This window comes from Rissa tridactyla, chromosome 15, assembly GCF_028500815.1.
Source record: "Rissa tridactyla isolate bRisTri1 chromosome 15, bRisTri1.patW.cur.20221130, whole genome shotgun sequence".
Lineage (NCBI taxonomy): Eukaryota > Metazoa > Chordata > Aves > Charadriiformes > Laridae > Rissa > Rissa tridactyla.
Window position 1 is genome coordinate 6284611 of NC_071480.1, and position 14774 is coordinate 6299384.

The 14774-nt window shown below is 53.9% G+C and overlaps 2 protein-coding genes across 3 annotated transcripts in view; both read left to right on the forward strand.

The window, feature by feature from the left end:
* Positions 1-14774, forward strand: part of CD7 (CD7 molecule) — a 214967-nt gene that overhangs the window by 73640 nt on the left and 126553 nt on the right. The window lies entirely within an intron of this gene.
* SEPTIN9 (septin 9) overlaps positions 1-14774 on the forward strand; it is a 143377-nt gene that overhangs the window by 34164 nt on the left and 94439 nt on the right. Inside the window, exon 1 of one of the 2 annotated variants that reach the window (XM_054221503.1) lies at positions 4654-5222. The exons of the other annotated variant lie outside the window; for it this stretch is intronic. Within the exon in view, the coding sequence (XP_054077478.1) occupies positions 5201-5222 (22 nt within the window). The 5' untranslated portion in view covers positions 4654-5200. Of the gene's footprint in view, positions 1-4653; positions 5223-14774 lie in introns of those variants that run through there. 2 annotated transcript variants of the gene reach the window in all.

The following is a 14774-nucleotide window of genomic DNA, read 5'->3' on the forward strand; positions in this document are numbered from 1 at the left end:
AGGGACGTGGTTTAGTGGTAACTTGGCAGTGCTGGGTTAACGGTTGGACTTGATTATCTTAAAGGTCCCTTCCAACCTAGATGATTCTGTGATTCCTTTAATCTGTGTGCTTGCGAGACCCCGGTGGTAACTCTCTTGAAGGCTTTTCTCCTTGATGGCTTATTCTGCTGGGTAGGAGGTGTTGCAGTGACCTGCCGGGGAGGCAGGAGGGTGCAGAGCACGTGGCTGGTCTTCAAAAGAAGAGCAAATAACAGTAGTACCATCGGGAATGCTGCTTTCCCCCAGCAACTGCTTGGTGGGGAATGACCGCAGACATTCAGGTATGGAGGAACACCCCATTTGGGGGTCTCAGGCAGCGAGTTGGAGAAGAGTGAGTGGTGAGAGGGCAAGACTGATGGTGGGGAGGAGTCCAGGAAGGAAAACATAAGGGGAGGATCGTGGAAGAGTTAACATTTATCTGAGACTCCGTGTGCTCTCCTGGGAGGGTGTGCGTCCAGTCCTCCTGCCTCGCCTTTCGCTCTGCACTGCCAGCTGCTATTAATACTTCAGCACATGAGTGTTAAAGCGCGAGCAGAAAGCCCAGGGAGGATATGCAAGGGATTTCCAGCAGTTCGAGGCTTTCAGGCAGAGAAGTTGAGAGCCAGCATGGAGAAGGCGGCCTCACAGGGGCTCTCCTTAAAGATACGTCCCTCCACGGGAGGGGATGGAACAGAGGGAGACTCGTGTAGGCATCATCTCAAGGGGCTGCATGGGTTCGGGGCCGGAGGGGAGATGCCCTGCTGCTGTTCTAGCAACCCCCTGCTGCAATGGTCATACGTGCTTCTGGGTGGCGATGAGCTCTGTGTCCTGGGCATGGGCTTTGGCTTGGGAAAAGCAGTAACTTGGAAGGATCTGTGTCGAACAAGTATGGGTTTTCATAAGAAATAATCAGGGATGGTCAAAATAGTGCTTGGCAGCAAATGTGGAGCAGCCAAGAGCTGCGGTCCGGGGCAGGGCAGCTTCATGTCTGCCCAGCTGGGAGAGGGGAAAGAGGGAGCAGGGAGGCAATGAAAAAATAACTGGAGAAGAGCAGGGCGGCATCAGTCAGAGGATAAGTAACTCCCTTGGAAAGAGGGGTATCTCCTTGGTGGTTTGCTTTTGGGTTCCTTTTTTTTTTTTACAAATGAAAAGGAGGATTTTAGCCAGTGTTTTCTTTCTTACCCATCCTCAAGGCTTATATAAATGTAAATGAAAGGTTCTTGGAGCACACGTTCAGTGGAGGCTCAGATACTGTCGTCTGCTGGCTGGGTCCAGCCTAGGGGCAAATGGCAGAGCGAGAATATAATGGAGTAACACTTGATTGCACTGTTTGAGTTTGAACCTGTAGTTCCTCATGTGAAAATGCTTCGCTGAACATAATTTGATTTAAGTATGCTCTGCTCTGCCGCACTGTCCTCGCCCTCTGTACTCTCCTCCCAGCTCGCTAGCGCTGCAGGTAGCTGAGCTTGTGAAAGAACCCAGTTGAATCCCCATTTTTCCTGCCTTTCCAGGCCCTGGATGTCTTTGGCTGCTCTGGCTGCTTCCCAGCACCTTTGTCAACGTGGTTTGAACCTCCGATCCCTGCAGGGACTTGCAGCCTTCATCCTTTCCAGCTCTCTCAGCAGCAATGCTGGGGTTATAAGGTGATATGTGGCTGTTTTGCTAAAAGCCCGGTGGCTGGCTGGGACCATGGGAACCAGGTAGAAAAGAACAGAACTCTTCTGTTGGATGAAATACCACAGGAACACAGTCACAGCATAAACCTGGAGAGGCAGACAAGGAATTGCAAATAGGATCTACCCGAATAGGTGCAGGCATCTGCTGCCGTGGCTGGTGATGGTGTCGATAGTCCTGAATCCCCTCCTGGCTGCACACCGGTGTCCCAGTGCGTGGCATGTCCACGCTCAGGGGTGACCTTGTGCTCTCTCCACGGCACCTTCCCTGCGTGTCTGCATGTTGGTGCGCAGCAAGCAGCTTATTGCTTAGCAAAGGGCTTGGGCGTTGCTGGGCTAGCCTAGGGAAGGTGTGAGAGAGATAAAATTCAAACTGAGCCTGGAGCAGGGTTTGGTTGACTTTTCTTTTTTTTTGTGATTTCCTTCCTAGCTTTCTCAGCACCTGGCAGTGCTTTCCTGCTGGCTGCCACCCCTGGTAATGTTTAAACCCACGAGGTGGGGTGAGGGGAAGCGTGTGCACCCCGGTGCCAGCCTTGGCAGGCGCGGGGCGGCGGAGCAAGGCTCCTGGGCTCCTGCTTTGTTTCAGCTTCTTGTTTGCGAATGGAAATTGGGTTTACATAGCAGTTTCCTAAAAGCTGCTCCTGCTTCTTCCCTCTCTCCCTGGCTCTGCCAAAAGGCAGCCCTGGGGGACCTTGAACCCTGAGAAAACAACCTCAACGAGGGGAGAGTCTTCTCTGTCCCCTTCCCAAACCCTGGATGTGCTTGACTTCCCCCCAGCCTTTTTTAAAAAAATGCGCTTTATTTTATCTTTCTCTATATAGACTTGTACAGTGCACAGACCACTAAATACCCATTTAAACAGGCACATGGCCAGCTTCTCAACAACCAAGGAGAGTGGGGGACCCCCAGCCCTGTAACGTGCAGGTTGCTGGAACTGCACCTTCGAAGGGAGCAAACGCCAATGGGCCTCCTGGGCACGGTGTGGCTGAGCACCCACACCTCAAACCCGGACACCCCAGTGCCCCCGCTACCTGCGGCAGTGGCAGGAGCGCTTTGCGAGCACTGCTTCGTATGGAGACATGTGATTATGGAGATAAATCCATTAAAATTTGCTTGGAGACTTGAAGTTTGAATGAGAGCATTGACCTGGAGCTTTTATGAATATAAAGTTTAATTGCGTTAATCATTATTTGGATGCGCTTCCCCGAGTGCCTTGTGGTGATATGCCCTGTGAGAAATTATGCCTTTGCCTTGTGCCTCCTAATCACCTGGCTCTTGATGGGTTAAAGTTTACCAACATGTGTGCTGCCCCCATCCCTTCTTCCTTTCCATTCACCTTCTTCCTTTCATGATACTTCCCCTGAGCCTTTCCCTTCCTCTCCAGCGTAAGGAGCTGGGCAATGAAGGCTGCTCGGTGGAGGCAGTGGGCTGGATTTTGTGCTGCGTGAGGCTGTGTGGCTCCCCTGGGTCCTCGCTTTGTGTTTGGCACCTTCGCGGTCTGGGGCAGGAAACACAGTTTTGGTCTGTGCCTGGGAAAACATTGCTTATTGTCCCCTCTCTGATGCCTTAGGCACTGGCAGCAGGATCATGCAGAGCTTTAATAGGGAGTAGAGAATGAACAGGAATTTGGGAAGGAATCTGAACCTCCCTGCCCAGGGAATAGCCCTCTGGGGATTAGAGAGAAACTTCCCTAATGGATGGACTGTCCTGGGGCTGCCTCCCACCAGCTCTCTGCTATTTATTGTGCAGTGGGGGGTCCTGGCCTGACCCCATGGCTTGCTGTTAGCTGTGTTCCTCCCTCTGGTTTGGTGACAGTGACACTGCATCAGCTGCTGCATGGGGAAACGCATGAGTTTGCTGGGATTTTTCATACTGAAAAGCAGGGCAAGGTAGGTCCAGACTATCCAAAGGTCCCAGCAGCACCTGGACTCTTTCCTTGGAAGTTTGTTCATCCAGCCAGGAAGCAATTTGCCCTTCTGCCTGTGCTATGGGGGAAGGTGCCAGGCTCTGTCGCAGCTATCATAATTGTGATTTTTTTTTTTTTTTCCATGTGAACTGTGAGCATTTTGGGGTAAAAAGTGTCATGTGTGAGGTGCTGAGCACAAGAGGGTCCCACCATCGTGCCTGGCTCACATAGCAGCCGTGCCATCCCCGCTGGCGTCTGCCATCCCTGCCTCTGGGCTGCGGGAGGGCTGGCTTGTTTGCCAGCTCTGGGGACGGAGGCTGTGCCCTCGCATCTGGCTGGGTGACTCAGGCTCCGCGCTATCAATAGGAATCGGCGGTGGATGACACAGGGGGTCGCGTGGGGCGGTTTGGGCAGCGCTGTGCCCGCGGGCAGCACGGGCACCGTCTCGGCGGAGGTGCTAACGCGGTGTCCCCGCTGCCTGCGCTGGCCACCGGCCAAGTGGAAGTTTCCAAGCAGGGCCAGCCCATTGCTGCAGCCGTTCATCCCTCCATCCCGGCCAGGGAGGGGAGGATCTGGCGACGGGCTCCGCAGGACTGCTCCCATCCTGCTGCATCCCTGTGCCCTGCCTGGGCATCGCGGGGAAGGAAAACTGCTCTCTGGTCCCACCTCTGCTCCTCCGTGAGACCAAGGAGAAGACCAAGGGCTTCTGCACGGGGCAGAGACTTTCACTGTTGCTTTTGGGCTGGCTGCAGAAATCCTCCCCTTATCGCCGCTCTGCAGAGGGGAAGAAGGCGAAGCGGGGGCTCAGTGCCAGGGCCGGCGGCAAAGCTCTCTGGCGGGTCGCACGGGGCGAGTAAACGTGTGCGGAGCTCAGGTCCTGCCTGGTAGCAGCAGCAGCCCATGATGCTGTGCTGGGAATGAAGTCAGCCTTCATCAGACGAATAGTTTATGCATGAATCGGAACTTCAGACCTGGCAGGGTGGGGGAATGCGCAGGATCTGCGCTCTTTTAAAATGCTGGAGCCAAGGAAGGAGGAGGGGATAGAGGAAATAGCAGGAAAATAAGAGTGGGGAAGCGAGGATTGATTTGAGAAGCTGGATGAGTTGTTCGCCCTGTTATTGCGAGGAGCCAAGTTCCTTAAGCATCTCCTGGTGGATATTAAGAGGGAGCTGTGGAGGCTGGAGCGTTCCCCTGGACACTCGCATGCTGTAGCTTTAAGACTCTTTAACAGAGGACTCGGGATTTCCAGTTTTCCTGCGCCTGGTGGAGTATTCCAGGGAGTTACGAGATTTTTCGGGTCATGCACCCCCTTTTCCTTTTTTCTTCCTCCTTTCTCTTCCTCTCTTACTCTTCCTTTTCTTTTCAAAGAGACAAAGCTACTTCAGTTTGGAGCACAAACATATGATCAGCACATGGAAATGTGGTAATTTGGATGCATTCATGATTGCAACAGATTGAAGAAATTAGACCAGACAAAGAGCTTTTTTTGGAAGAGGAGGAGGAGGAGGCAAGGCAAGGAGGGAGGGAGAGTGGGGGAAAGAAGGGGACGCCACCGAAAAAAGGGACGGCCGTGACACGCGGATGCTAAATATATCCTGTAGTAATGGAGAGGGACCGGATTTCAGGTAGGCTATTGATCTTTTAATATGTTATATTTTGCTTCTGCCCTCTTACCTTTCCAGCAGCTTCTGCACTTTAAGAAGAGAAACTGCCATGCTCCGGGTGGATTTCAGCCGATTCCTTTATTTATTTATTTTTTTTACAATGCTTCCTTTCTGCATTTCTTTCTCCTTTTTTTTTTTTTTTTTCCATCCTCCTGAGCCCTCTAGACAGAAGGTGGTTCCAGCAGAAGCCGTGTGTCTGTAGGGGGGAGCGAGGGGGGAAAAAGAAACTGCTTTCTAGGTCTGGATCTCATTTGAGTCTCTCTCTTCCCCCCCGCCTCTGCTCCCATGTGCCGCTCGGCGCGGGGGGATGAATGCTGAGCCTGTTAGCTCAGAGCTGCGAGCCGGGAAGAGGGAGGAAAATAGCCGAGCTCTTGGCATGGAGACGCATTTCTGCTCTGAAGGTTGGCTCCTGAGTGTGTGTGTGTGTGTTGTGGTTGAGCTTTCTCTGCGTGCCAAAGTATCTTCCCCCGGCTTTTGCCCTCCCATCCTGCCTGCCTGCGTGTCCCATGGCCGTTCCTTGCTCAATGCTGGAGCTGGTGGCTGGCGACCCGGCGCGTGCTTCACCTTGCCGGCCATGCGTTGGGGGTGTTTGGATGGGGGGAGGATGGAGGGCAGTTTGCGGAGGAATGAATAACCCCCTTTAATCCCCAGCTTCCCTGCAAATCCTGGCTAATGGTGCTTGTCCGAGTGGTTCCGAAAGTTGCTCCCGGGTATGTTGAGCTGTTGGGGAGCGATGTTGCAGCGATCTGCTTCTGGGGTGGCCGTGACTGTAACCGTTTGCAAGGAGAGGGGACCGTCAGCGTGGTGTCACCCATGAGGCTTGGTCTCTGCATGTGTGAGCAGGATGGCCAGGATCAGAGAGAGAAGTGCCTGTGCCAAAATTGGCAGACCTGGTGCGCTGCAGCCCAATGGTGGGTCTCTCCCGCCTGGCATGGTACGGTGCAGCTTGCCCTGCTCCGGCACAGCAGCCCTGGGAGGCATGAGGCCTCTTCTCCTGGGCGTTCCCAGCTGGCTGCCGGGCATAGGCGCTGGGAGGGAAACCGCAGGGATGAGAGGAAACGCTCAAGCCAGGGTGGAGCGAAACTGTGGCCAGAGAAAGCTGCTCCGATGGTTGGCCTGTACCAGACCCATAGGGCCCCATCCAGGGATGTGCTGAGAGCACCCAGTGCCTCTGGACAAGGACATACCTGCAGGAGCATCCTCTGTTCCCTGCCGCCTCTGGAGAGTGTGGATGCCACCTTCTCATCCCTCTCTCCATCACTCTTGGTCGTGCTTTCTCCTCTGCTTTAAGCCACTTCAAAGCATTCCTGAGAGCTGCCCATAACTCGGAGCCTGGTGGGTGTTTCAGCAGCGCAGGGCTTTGGTCTGGGTAGCTTCTGCCACTGCGTGTGGGGACATCGGGGAGAGGAGGAGGTGGCAGGGACGGTTTGGTCCCACCATGGTGTGGCCTTTCCCATCTCCTGTTACATCCTCGGTGTCTCAGTGGGTCCCCTCCCCACATGCAGAGGTGGCGGGCGGCTCTGCAAAGGGTCACTGGTGGGAAAGGGAACTCCCCGGTGATGTGATCTGGGGCTCTTTGTTCCAGAAGAGCATCAAAGGTGGGTTTCTCTCAGCCTTTCAGCTGCACATCGTGTTCAGCTGTGGCGAGGAGCGTAGAGCCCTTGTGCCTGGGCTGGCTGTCGCCCACTCCCAGGGCGTGCAGCACCCGGGGACCCTGTGGGCAGGAAGAACCCAGGCGAGTGTCTTTGTGCCAAGATGCAAGAGCTCTTGCTAACCGCCGGGAGCACGGTTGCAAATCCCCAATGTCTGAGTGCGTACGTGTTTCACTGACCTCTGCTGGAACTGGCTTTTCTGTGGGTGGTTCAGATGGGGCCGAGCCGTGGCAGGGAGGCAGGCAGGGCACACGGCTGTGCTCGGTGGCCTGGGGCAGGCGTAACCAACCATAGCGTGTGCCTTAACCTAAGGCGGTTGTGCCCAGGGGCTTGGTGTGGGATGCTGAACATGGCCACTCTGCCCTTGAACAAGCATGAGTGGGTTGTGTGTTGCGTGGCAGCCCAGAGCTGTGCCGGCCATCTCGGCAGCGTGTCTGATACGTGCCTCCACTGTGAAATACGGGATGGGATGGGGGAACAGATGGCAGAAGGGCTGGTCTTCGGTCTTCTCCGCAGGTCCCTGCTTGCAGGGGTCAGCGCAGGCAGGGAGAGCTGCTCGGTGGGGCAGCAACAGAGGGAATGCAAAACCCGTGTGTGGGGGCAAAGGAAAACCGTGCTCAAGATTTGGGGCACAAAAGTGACAATATCACCAGGTCACGCTGTGGGGTCCCAGGTCCATGGCGCAGCACAGATTCACAGGACGAGCTGCTCGGCTCACGCTGGCCGTGGACTCTGGCACCACTGTGGTGGTGGGGGAGAGGAGCAGGGAGCAGAGCTGAGCCTGCCCCGAGCTCTCCCCTGCCGCAGCCACGCAGGCAGCGCTCCCGGCACGGGCAGTGGGAGAGCCGGGGCTCTGGCTTTAGTGACTAACCGAAAGATGACTCAGATGAAAGCAGATCCGTGCAGCGCTGGGGGCCGCGTCCCAGTCACTCTTCTGGCCCTGAACATGCTTTTAATTAATACTCTGCTGTGGGTGGGAATGGCTGACTCCTGAGCTGAGTGTGTGGCTGCCGGACAGGGTGAGGGCACTCCAGGGCGGGTGGGAATTGGGTCTGGCCTCTTCTTTGAGGGCTTCTTTCCCACAGCTGCTGGAGCTCGGCATGTCCCATGGGGTCCCTTCTGCCCAGGGAGAGCTCAGGCTTTCTTGCACAGAGTGGTGTCCCCGATCCAGATCCCATCCCTGCGGATGACAAGAACCTTGTGTTTTGGGGGAAGGCATCGAAGGTGCGAGGTGATGCTGTAGCTCTGTGCCTGGTTTACTGCCTGCTCCGGGGCACCGAGGGTCTTCCTCAGTCTCTGTAACAAGGTACCAGTCTCGCCTGGTGCCTTTAGGTGCTGGTGTAAGAAACAGTCCTGTATAACCTGCTAGTCCCTTTTAATCTGGTTAAACCATCTCTCACGCATTTCTGCAGGCTAATACTGCATGAAAAGCCTTAGCTCTAAATGAGTTTGTTCCCAGGCATCCCTCTGCAATGGTTTTGGGGCCGGGCAGCCGTGCTCTGGGGTGCTGCGTTCCTCACATCTGCCCCTTCTCTCTGCCTTGCCACATTGCTTTGGTGGCAGTGGCCTGGAGATGGCTCTCCTGTCTTTCCCTAGCAGATGGCTCTTTTGACTAGTCTAGATCTTGCCACTAAGCCTTAATTGTTAATGTCACAGGGCCCCTTACCTCTTCTCATTGAAATGTCTGGGCCCACAGCACCCCGAGTGGCGGGGTTTTGGTTACTGTCACGATGCGGGGACAGGATGGGTGCAACCGTGGGAAAGGAGGTCTGATCTCCCAGGTAGATTATGAATGTCACCTTTAAAATTGCACTGTGAAAGCTCCTTTTAAGAGTTAACAAATGATGAGTAGGTGATTGTAACACCTGACTGCAACGAGTGGCATGTGTTAGTTGGTGCCCAGCAGCTGGGAGTGCTGTAGGTGCTGGCAAGCAACCTGCCGAGCTCCAGCAGGAAGGATGAGCTGTTTGTTAACCCATTGCTGATCGTTCTTAATCTTTTGGTTATGCATATATCCACCGTGGCTATGTCTGAGTGTGCACGTTCGTACAGAGTTTGACGGGGCTTTATACATCATACTGTGCACCTAAATGATTTGAGCAGCGAGGAGACAGCCCCTGTTCGCAGCGTGCGGCCTCGGGAGGCTGGGCAGGCAGCAGCGCTCAGAGGAAGTGCATCGAGGCAGAGCATCTTCAGTAGTCCTCAGAGCCACCTGGGGAGCACTATGTGCCTGGACTGAGCGGTAGGAAAGGGGAATTAGGGACCTTTTATGGGAATGCTGGAGGTGTGAAGGGTTTTTGGGAGAGAATGTGCTTGTTTCTTTTTTTTTTTTTTTTAAATAGAAGTTGATCTTTAAAATGCATGTAGCAGGGCAGAGGGGTGGGGTTGCTTTGAATCACTTTAGATATCTTTTGTGTCTCATGTTTCTTGGTGTCCCTATTATTCCTAGGAAATGACAGATAAAAGCCTGACCTGTTTCTTTTTAGGGGCCTTCTCAGAGCTATGCATCTTCTTTTACCAAATGTTTTCCTTTTTCCTCTGGCTTCTAGCATGTCACACATGTGGGATGCCAGCTCTGGCATTTACAGTCTGGGTTGTTCTACCTCCTGTTAGATGCCACCGTGTTCGTCCAGCCCTGGCACCCCGGGCACCTTCCTGTCCGTCCTGCCTTTGCTGGCGGCTGTTGGTCTGTCCTTAGCCCTCCATTCTGCTGTCAGTGTCCCACTGCTCCTGTCCCCCCCTGCTGCTGACCCCCACAGTGTGTAATGCCCTGTCGCCCGAGGCCACGGGCTTGTGCGCTAAGCACTGCAAAAACTACCTGCAACTTTTTTCACCCGAGTTTCTTGTTCAAGCATTTACCTTCATCCTAGATATTATGTAGTAACCTGTTGTGACTGTGGGTTTCGGCTTGCTTAGTAGTAAGCCTATGCAGGCCCTATCTCTGGGCAGGGTTTGGGTTTCGTGAGGCTGCGGAGGTGCCTGTGCAGAGGTTTGTGTTCGCAGCGTGCTCTGTGCTGCTCCCAGCCCGCTCTTGGCTGCCTGCTGCTGCCTGGCCGGCGGATGTGTTCCCGCAGTTGCCTGAGCCATGTCAAGGTATGAAGCATTATCCATTTCCTGATGTCTGCTCTTAAATCTGCTGGAATTTCTGCTCATCTCCATTAAATACAATCCCGTTGTGGGGTGCAACTCATCTCTCGCCTGACAGCCCAGGTAACGTTTCTCGATATCACTCTGTTGAACTTGGCTGACCCCAGGGCAGGAGCTGCTTTGCTGCCTGCCCTCCTGCTCCGTGCTCTTCGCTGGATGGCTCGGAGCCTCCCAGCAGAGCGATTCCCATGCTGCTGGGGTGAAGGAGGACATTTCTCATGCTAGTCAGGGCTCTTCCAAGGTCCAGCATACCATAATGCTGAGTAGGAGCAAGTACGTAGTTAGGGAAGTATGTCTGGGTCAACACATGTCTTCTGTTGCCTTAATGATCTCAGAAGCACAATATCTCTGGCCCGTTGGCTTCTCCATGCAGTACTTCCAGCTGTAACTAATGGACAGAATGATTTGTTGGAGAGCAGTAAAGCTTTGTGCTGTGAGCGCTGTAGTCGGGCTCAGGGCTCTGTGGCCTGACCCAGGCCTCGTACGGGCAGTGGGGAAGGTCCTGATGGGCAACGAGTCCCATTTTAGGGACAGTATGATACCTGAGAAGATTTAGGTGGAATTTCTTGCTCTGCCCAAGATTTTGTGTAAATCCTTGGGAAAAGGCATTTGTGCTGCCATTATCCTTTGATTTTGGGTGAGGATTTGGTGTTTGGGTCTCTGCGCTGAAGCCCTCTGTAGGCAAAGGGGGGATCGCAGCAGTGCCTGCGGGTGGGAGCTCAGAAATGCGGCTGGAAACTCAAAGTTATTCTGACGCTGCAGCAAAGGGAGTCGTGAGTCTCCAAAATGGGTGCGTGCGTGGGAAATGATGCTGTTCCACCTGGACTACGAGCGCTTGGTGGCTACTCTGAACAGCTGGTGGAGACAGCATCCTTTACATACGTGCTTAAGCCGTGTCCACGCACAACGTCCCCTTTACACTGAGTGTATTGGGCTATGCCCGCTGCTGCTTCCCGATGGCTTCTGTTTGCAAGAGCAGTTTCCTTCCTGAGCACCAACTGAAAATTATTTTTCCCATGGTCGTCTCTGAGTGGGATATGGCACCTCCTCTGCCTCTCCTCTAGCACTTTGGGATGCTGCTGTTATATTTACTAGTCCTGTGCTAGCAGCCGGGTACCACATCCCTGGCACGGGAAGACGGTGATCCCTTGCTGCTGTTTGAGTGGCAGGTGAAGTGAAATCGCCCTTCAGTGCAACATTCAGAAGAGCGATGGCATGCCAGTGCCAAGAGCGTTGTTAGAGATTTACAAGTAGCTCTGTTTTGTGGCTTGAGAGAGAATAGGCATGATTTTACAGGTGAATAAAATGTTTTACAAGCAATGGTCATGCAATAAAACCTGAAAGTGCATTTTTTTTTTTTTTGTAGAATCATAGAACAGCCCAGGTTGGAAGGGACCTTGAAAGATCCCCCTGGTCCAGCCTTTTGTGGGAAAGGGAGCCTGGATGTGAGATCATCTAGCACCATGTCCAACCACATCTTGAAAACCTCCAGTGATGGGGACTCTACCGTGTCCCTGGGGAGGTTGTTCCAGTGATTGATTGTTCTCACTGAAAAAAAAAAAAAAAAGCCAAACCAAAAAAACCCAAAACCAACAACAACAAACAAACAAAAAAAATCTGTCTTGTATCAAAATGAAGATTTTCACTTTTTTTTTTTCCTTGGCCTGATCCATGTTCATGCAAAGTTGGTGTTACACAAACAAGTCTGTATTAATTTGGTGATTACATCATTACTTATAAACTAAAGCAGTCGTTCTTGGAGCAAATTCTGGATTCCAGTGAAACCAATTCGAGGAGTGATAAGCGTGATTCCTTGGATGCAGAATTTGTGGGGGAGGCTGCCATTAGCTCTGCAACATCTCCAGCTTGCAACGTTGACCACAAACTGGCAGGAAGGTTGTGGCTTGAGGCTGTGGAAGTAAGGATTTGTTTGCGTTTCACTCCTGGCTGTCTGATCTGGAAAATTAAACCATATCATCAAGACAACCAAGTTTGATCTTTGGAGCAGAGAAATACTCACATTTTGGTTCTTTTGTGTCTGAAATTTTGATTCCTCAAAATCCTGTTGGGTTTGGAGAAGTGGGGTCAGGGCATAGAGGTGCGAGCACCCTCTGGTGTGGCTGTTAATGAAGGTATTGGTCTGTATGTTCAGAAAGGACTCTCTCCCTGCCTTTCCCCCCTGCTGAGCTCTCCCTCCGTGTCTCCCCAGCCTGGGGCAGCATCTGTATATGCCCGCGGCACCCCCCTTGCTGGCAGCCCACCCTCTGCCAGCTGGCACTGCCTGCCTGTAATGCTCTCTCCTTCCCTTCCCTATGAGTGCGGGACGTCCTTTTTTATTAGTTTCAGATGCTTTTTCTTTCCAGGGCTGTGTGCTTCAAGTTCTTAGTCATGGTGCTGGAGAAGGGACTTTGGTGAGGTAGGCAAGACCTTGCTGATGAGGAGGGAGACTGACATGGGGGGGGTTTGGGGGCCAGGGACATGTGCTCTGTAGGTGCTGGGTGTTTTCTGAGCGCCTGGCCCTTTGCAGTGATGGGAAACACCAGGCCAGATTGAAGGGGTTCACAGTGGCTGAGCATCTCAGATGAAGCCAGAGCCTTTGTCAAGGGCAATACGTGTTTGAGTCCACCCAGGGGGGTTTCGGGGGACAAATGGAAAGAGTTAAAATCCTGAATGCTTGGCAGGGATGCTTGCTTTGAGAGCTGGAAGGGGGCTCCTGGGGAGTCAGTGGAGTGAAACTGCAGGTTGGGAAACCTGGATCAGGACTCGGACCCAGGCTTTGAGCCTAGGACCAGTTTCTGCTTTGCCATCGGACGGGTGAGAGCAGCTGTATTGGGCAGAGGTGCACAGCACGGTGCGTGAGGCTGCTTTCAGTGCCTGGGTCTGGGATTTTGTCCCTGTGCCACTGACTTGTGTGACCTCCAGCGAGTCACTGCCTCCCTGCGTTTAGCTGTCCCCAAGATGTTCGCTTGGACTTTGAGGTTTGGGCAGGTCCCTATTTGAGCCTGGTCTGCATGAGGGTCTGTATCTTGGCACCTTGAGAAGCACCTGGTGCTGGACAGTCCATGAGCTGTTGTACCAGCTGGTCCCTGGCTCTCCCCAGTCCATAAGGGAAGAGTTTCAAGATCATCTCGTCTAAGCAGTGGTGGAAATACGGAGCATCATGCTGCCAGCACCCTGCTGCCTGGCCTGGTGGCTTGGGAGGCTTGTCCCAGACTGTGGCGGCACTTTTTCCTGCCCAGGAGCGTTTTGTGTGAAACGCTCTGTTGCTGCTGTTGCTGTGACAGTGCTGTAGGGACCCCAGCTCTGGTCAGAGTTTTTGGGTGATGACTGCTGGCTGTACTTGGAGACCAGGCCCTGATGACTTGTACAGAGACAGAGTGAATTGCCTGGGGCTGCGCAAGTGATCAGTGTCAGATCTCCCACTTCCCAGTCCAGAGACCTGTTTCCTTGACTACGCTGCCTGGAAAGGAGAGAGAAGAGGCTATTTTAACTGCTTCAGCTGGCCTTTGCAAACCTATACCCTGTGAAGAGCCCTCCAGAACTTCCTTACTGCTTTTTTAGCACATATGTGGAGGCCATACCTGAGTGAGAATCATCTTGTTTGACTTTACTAACCACCTGTGTGTTTCTAAGGAGGAGTTACCGGCTCGGGCGGGATGACCGAGGTCCCTGGACCCTTTGCAAGACCCCAGAGGGGGTCACCCTGCATTTCAAGTAAGGTTATCAGCAGCTGTATCCCAGCAATCTCTATTGCTGGTTTCCAGTGTGCTAAGGGCTGTGTCGCCATCCCCAGAGGCTTCAGTCTTACATCTCTTTGACTCACGAGTCTCACTCCCAGTGACTCATCCCTATCCCCAGGGGTGCCTCGGGGCTGGGAACGGGGTGCCCGTGGGGCAGGCAGGGATGACCCAGGGATGACCGTGGGACTCCAGGGACCGGGCAAGGATGCTCAGCCTCGGGAAGCGGCGATGTTGGGAAGCACACCGCGCTCCTTGCTGCGGGACTGAGGAGGGGATGGTCCTCCGGTGCCCGGCCCGGGCGGGGGATGCTCTGGGTGCTGCATCTTTCCCTGCAGAACCCCAGCTCCGGGGGGGTGGCGGCGGCCGGGCCGGTGCCCGTTAGGTGGCGGTGTCCGCCTCCCCGCCGGCTGTCGGGGCGGAGCGGAGCGTCGGAGCGGGGGCTGCCGGGCTGCCCCTGCCCCCGCCGTGGCGTTGCTCATCCCCTGCCCCGGCCGGTCCCCCGGGAGCTCCCTGCGCCGCCGGCTCGGATGTCACCTCCCAGAGCAGGAGCGGGGCTGCGGTGATGCTCGCCTGTAAAAAGGCAAATAACTGCTAAGGGTTACAGCAGAGGATAGTAAATTCTGATGCGTGTAGCTATGGAGGGATTTTATTCCGTGAAAATAAATAGATATTTCTCACCGTGCTGCTAAAAGCATCTGGCTGCCCCTGCCCTAAACAGACCAGCTTTATGGCACAGCTCTTATTTACCCATGGGTCAGGATTTAAGCTGCGCCGGGAGGGAATGACCTCCTGGCAATTAGAAGCTGGGCTGTTAGAGTCCTTTTCCTGCTCTTCCACTAAATCGCCCTGCATCCTTGCGTAAATCATTTAACACGTGTGCTCTAACTTCCTATATGGAAAGTGAGGTAGATACTTTCCGCTTCTCATAGGCACTTCAGGAACCTCTGCTAGACAGCTGTGGGGGATTTGTCACG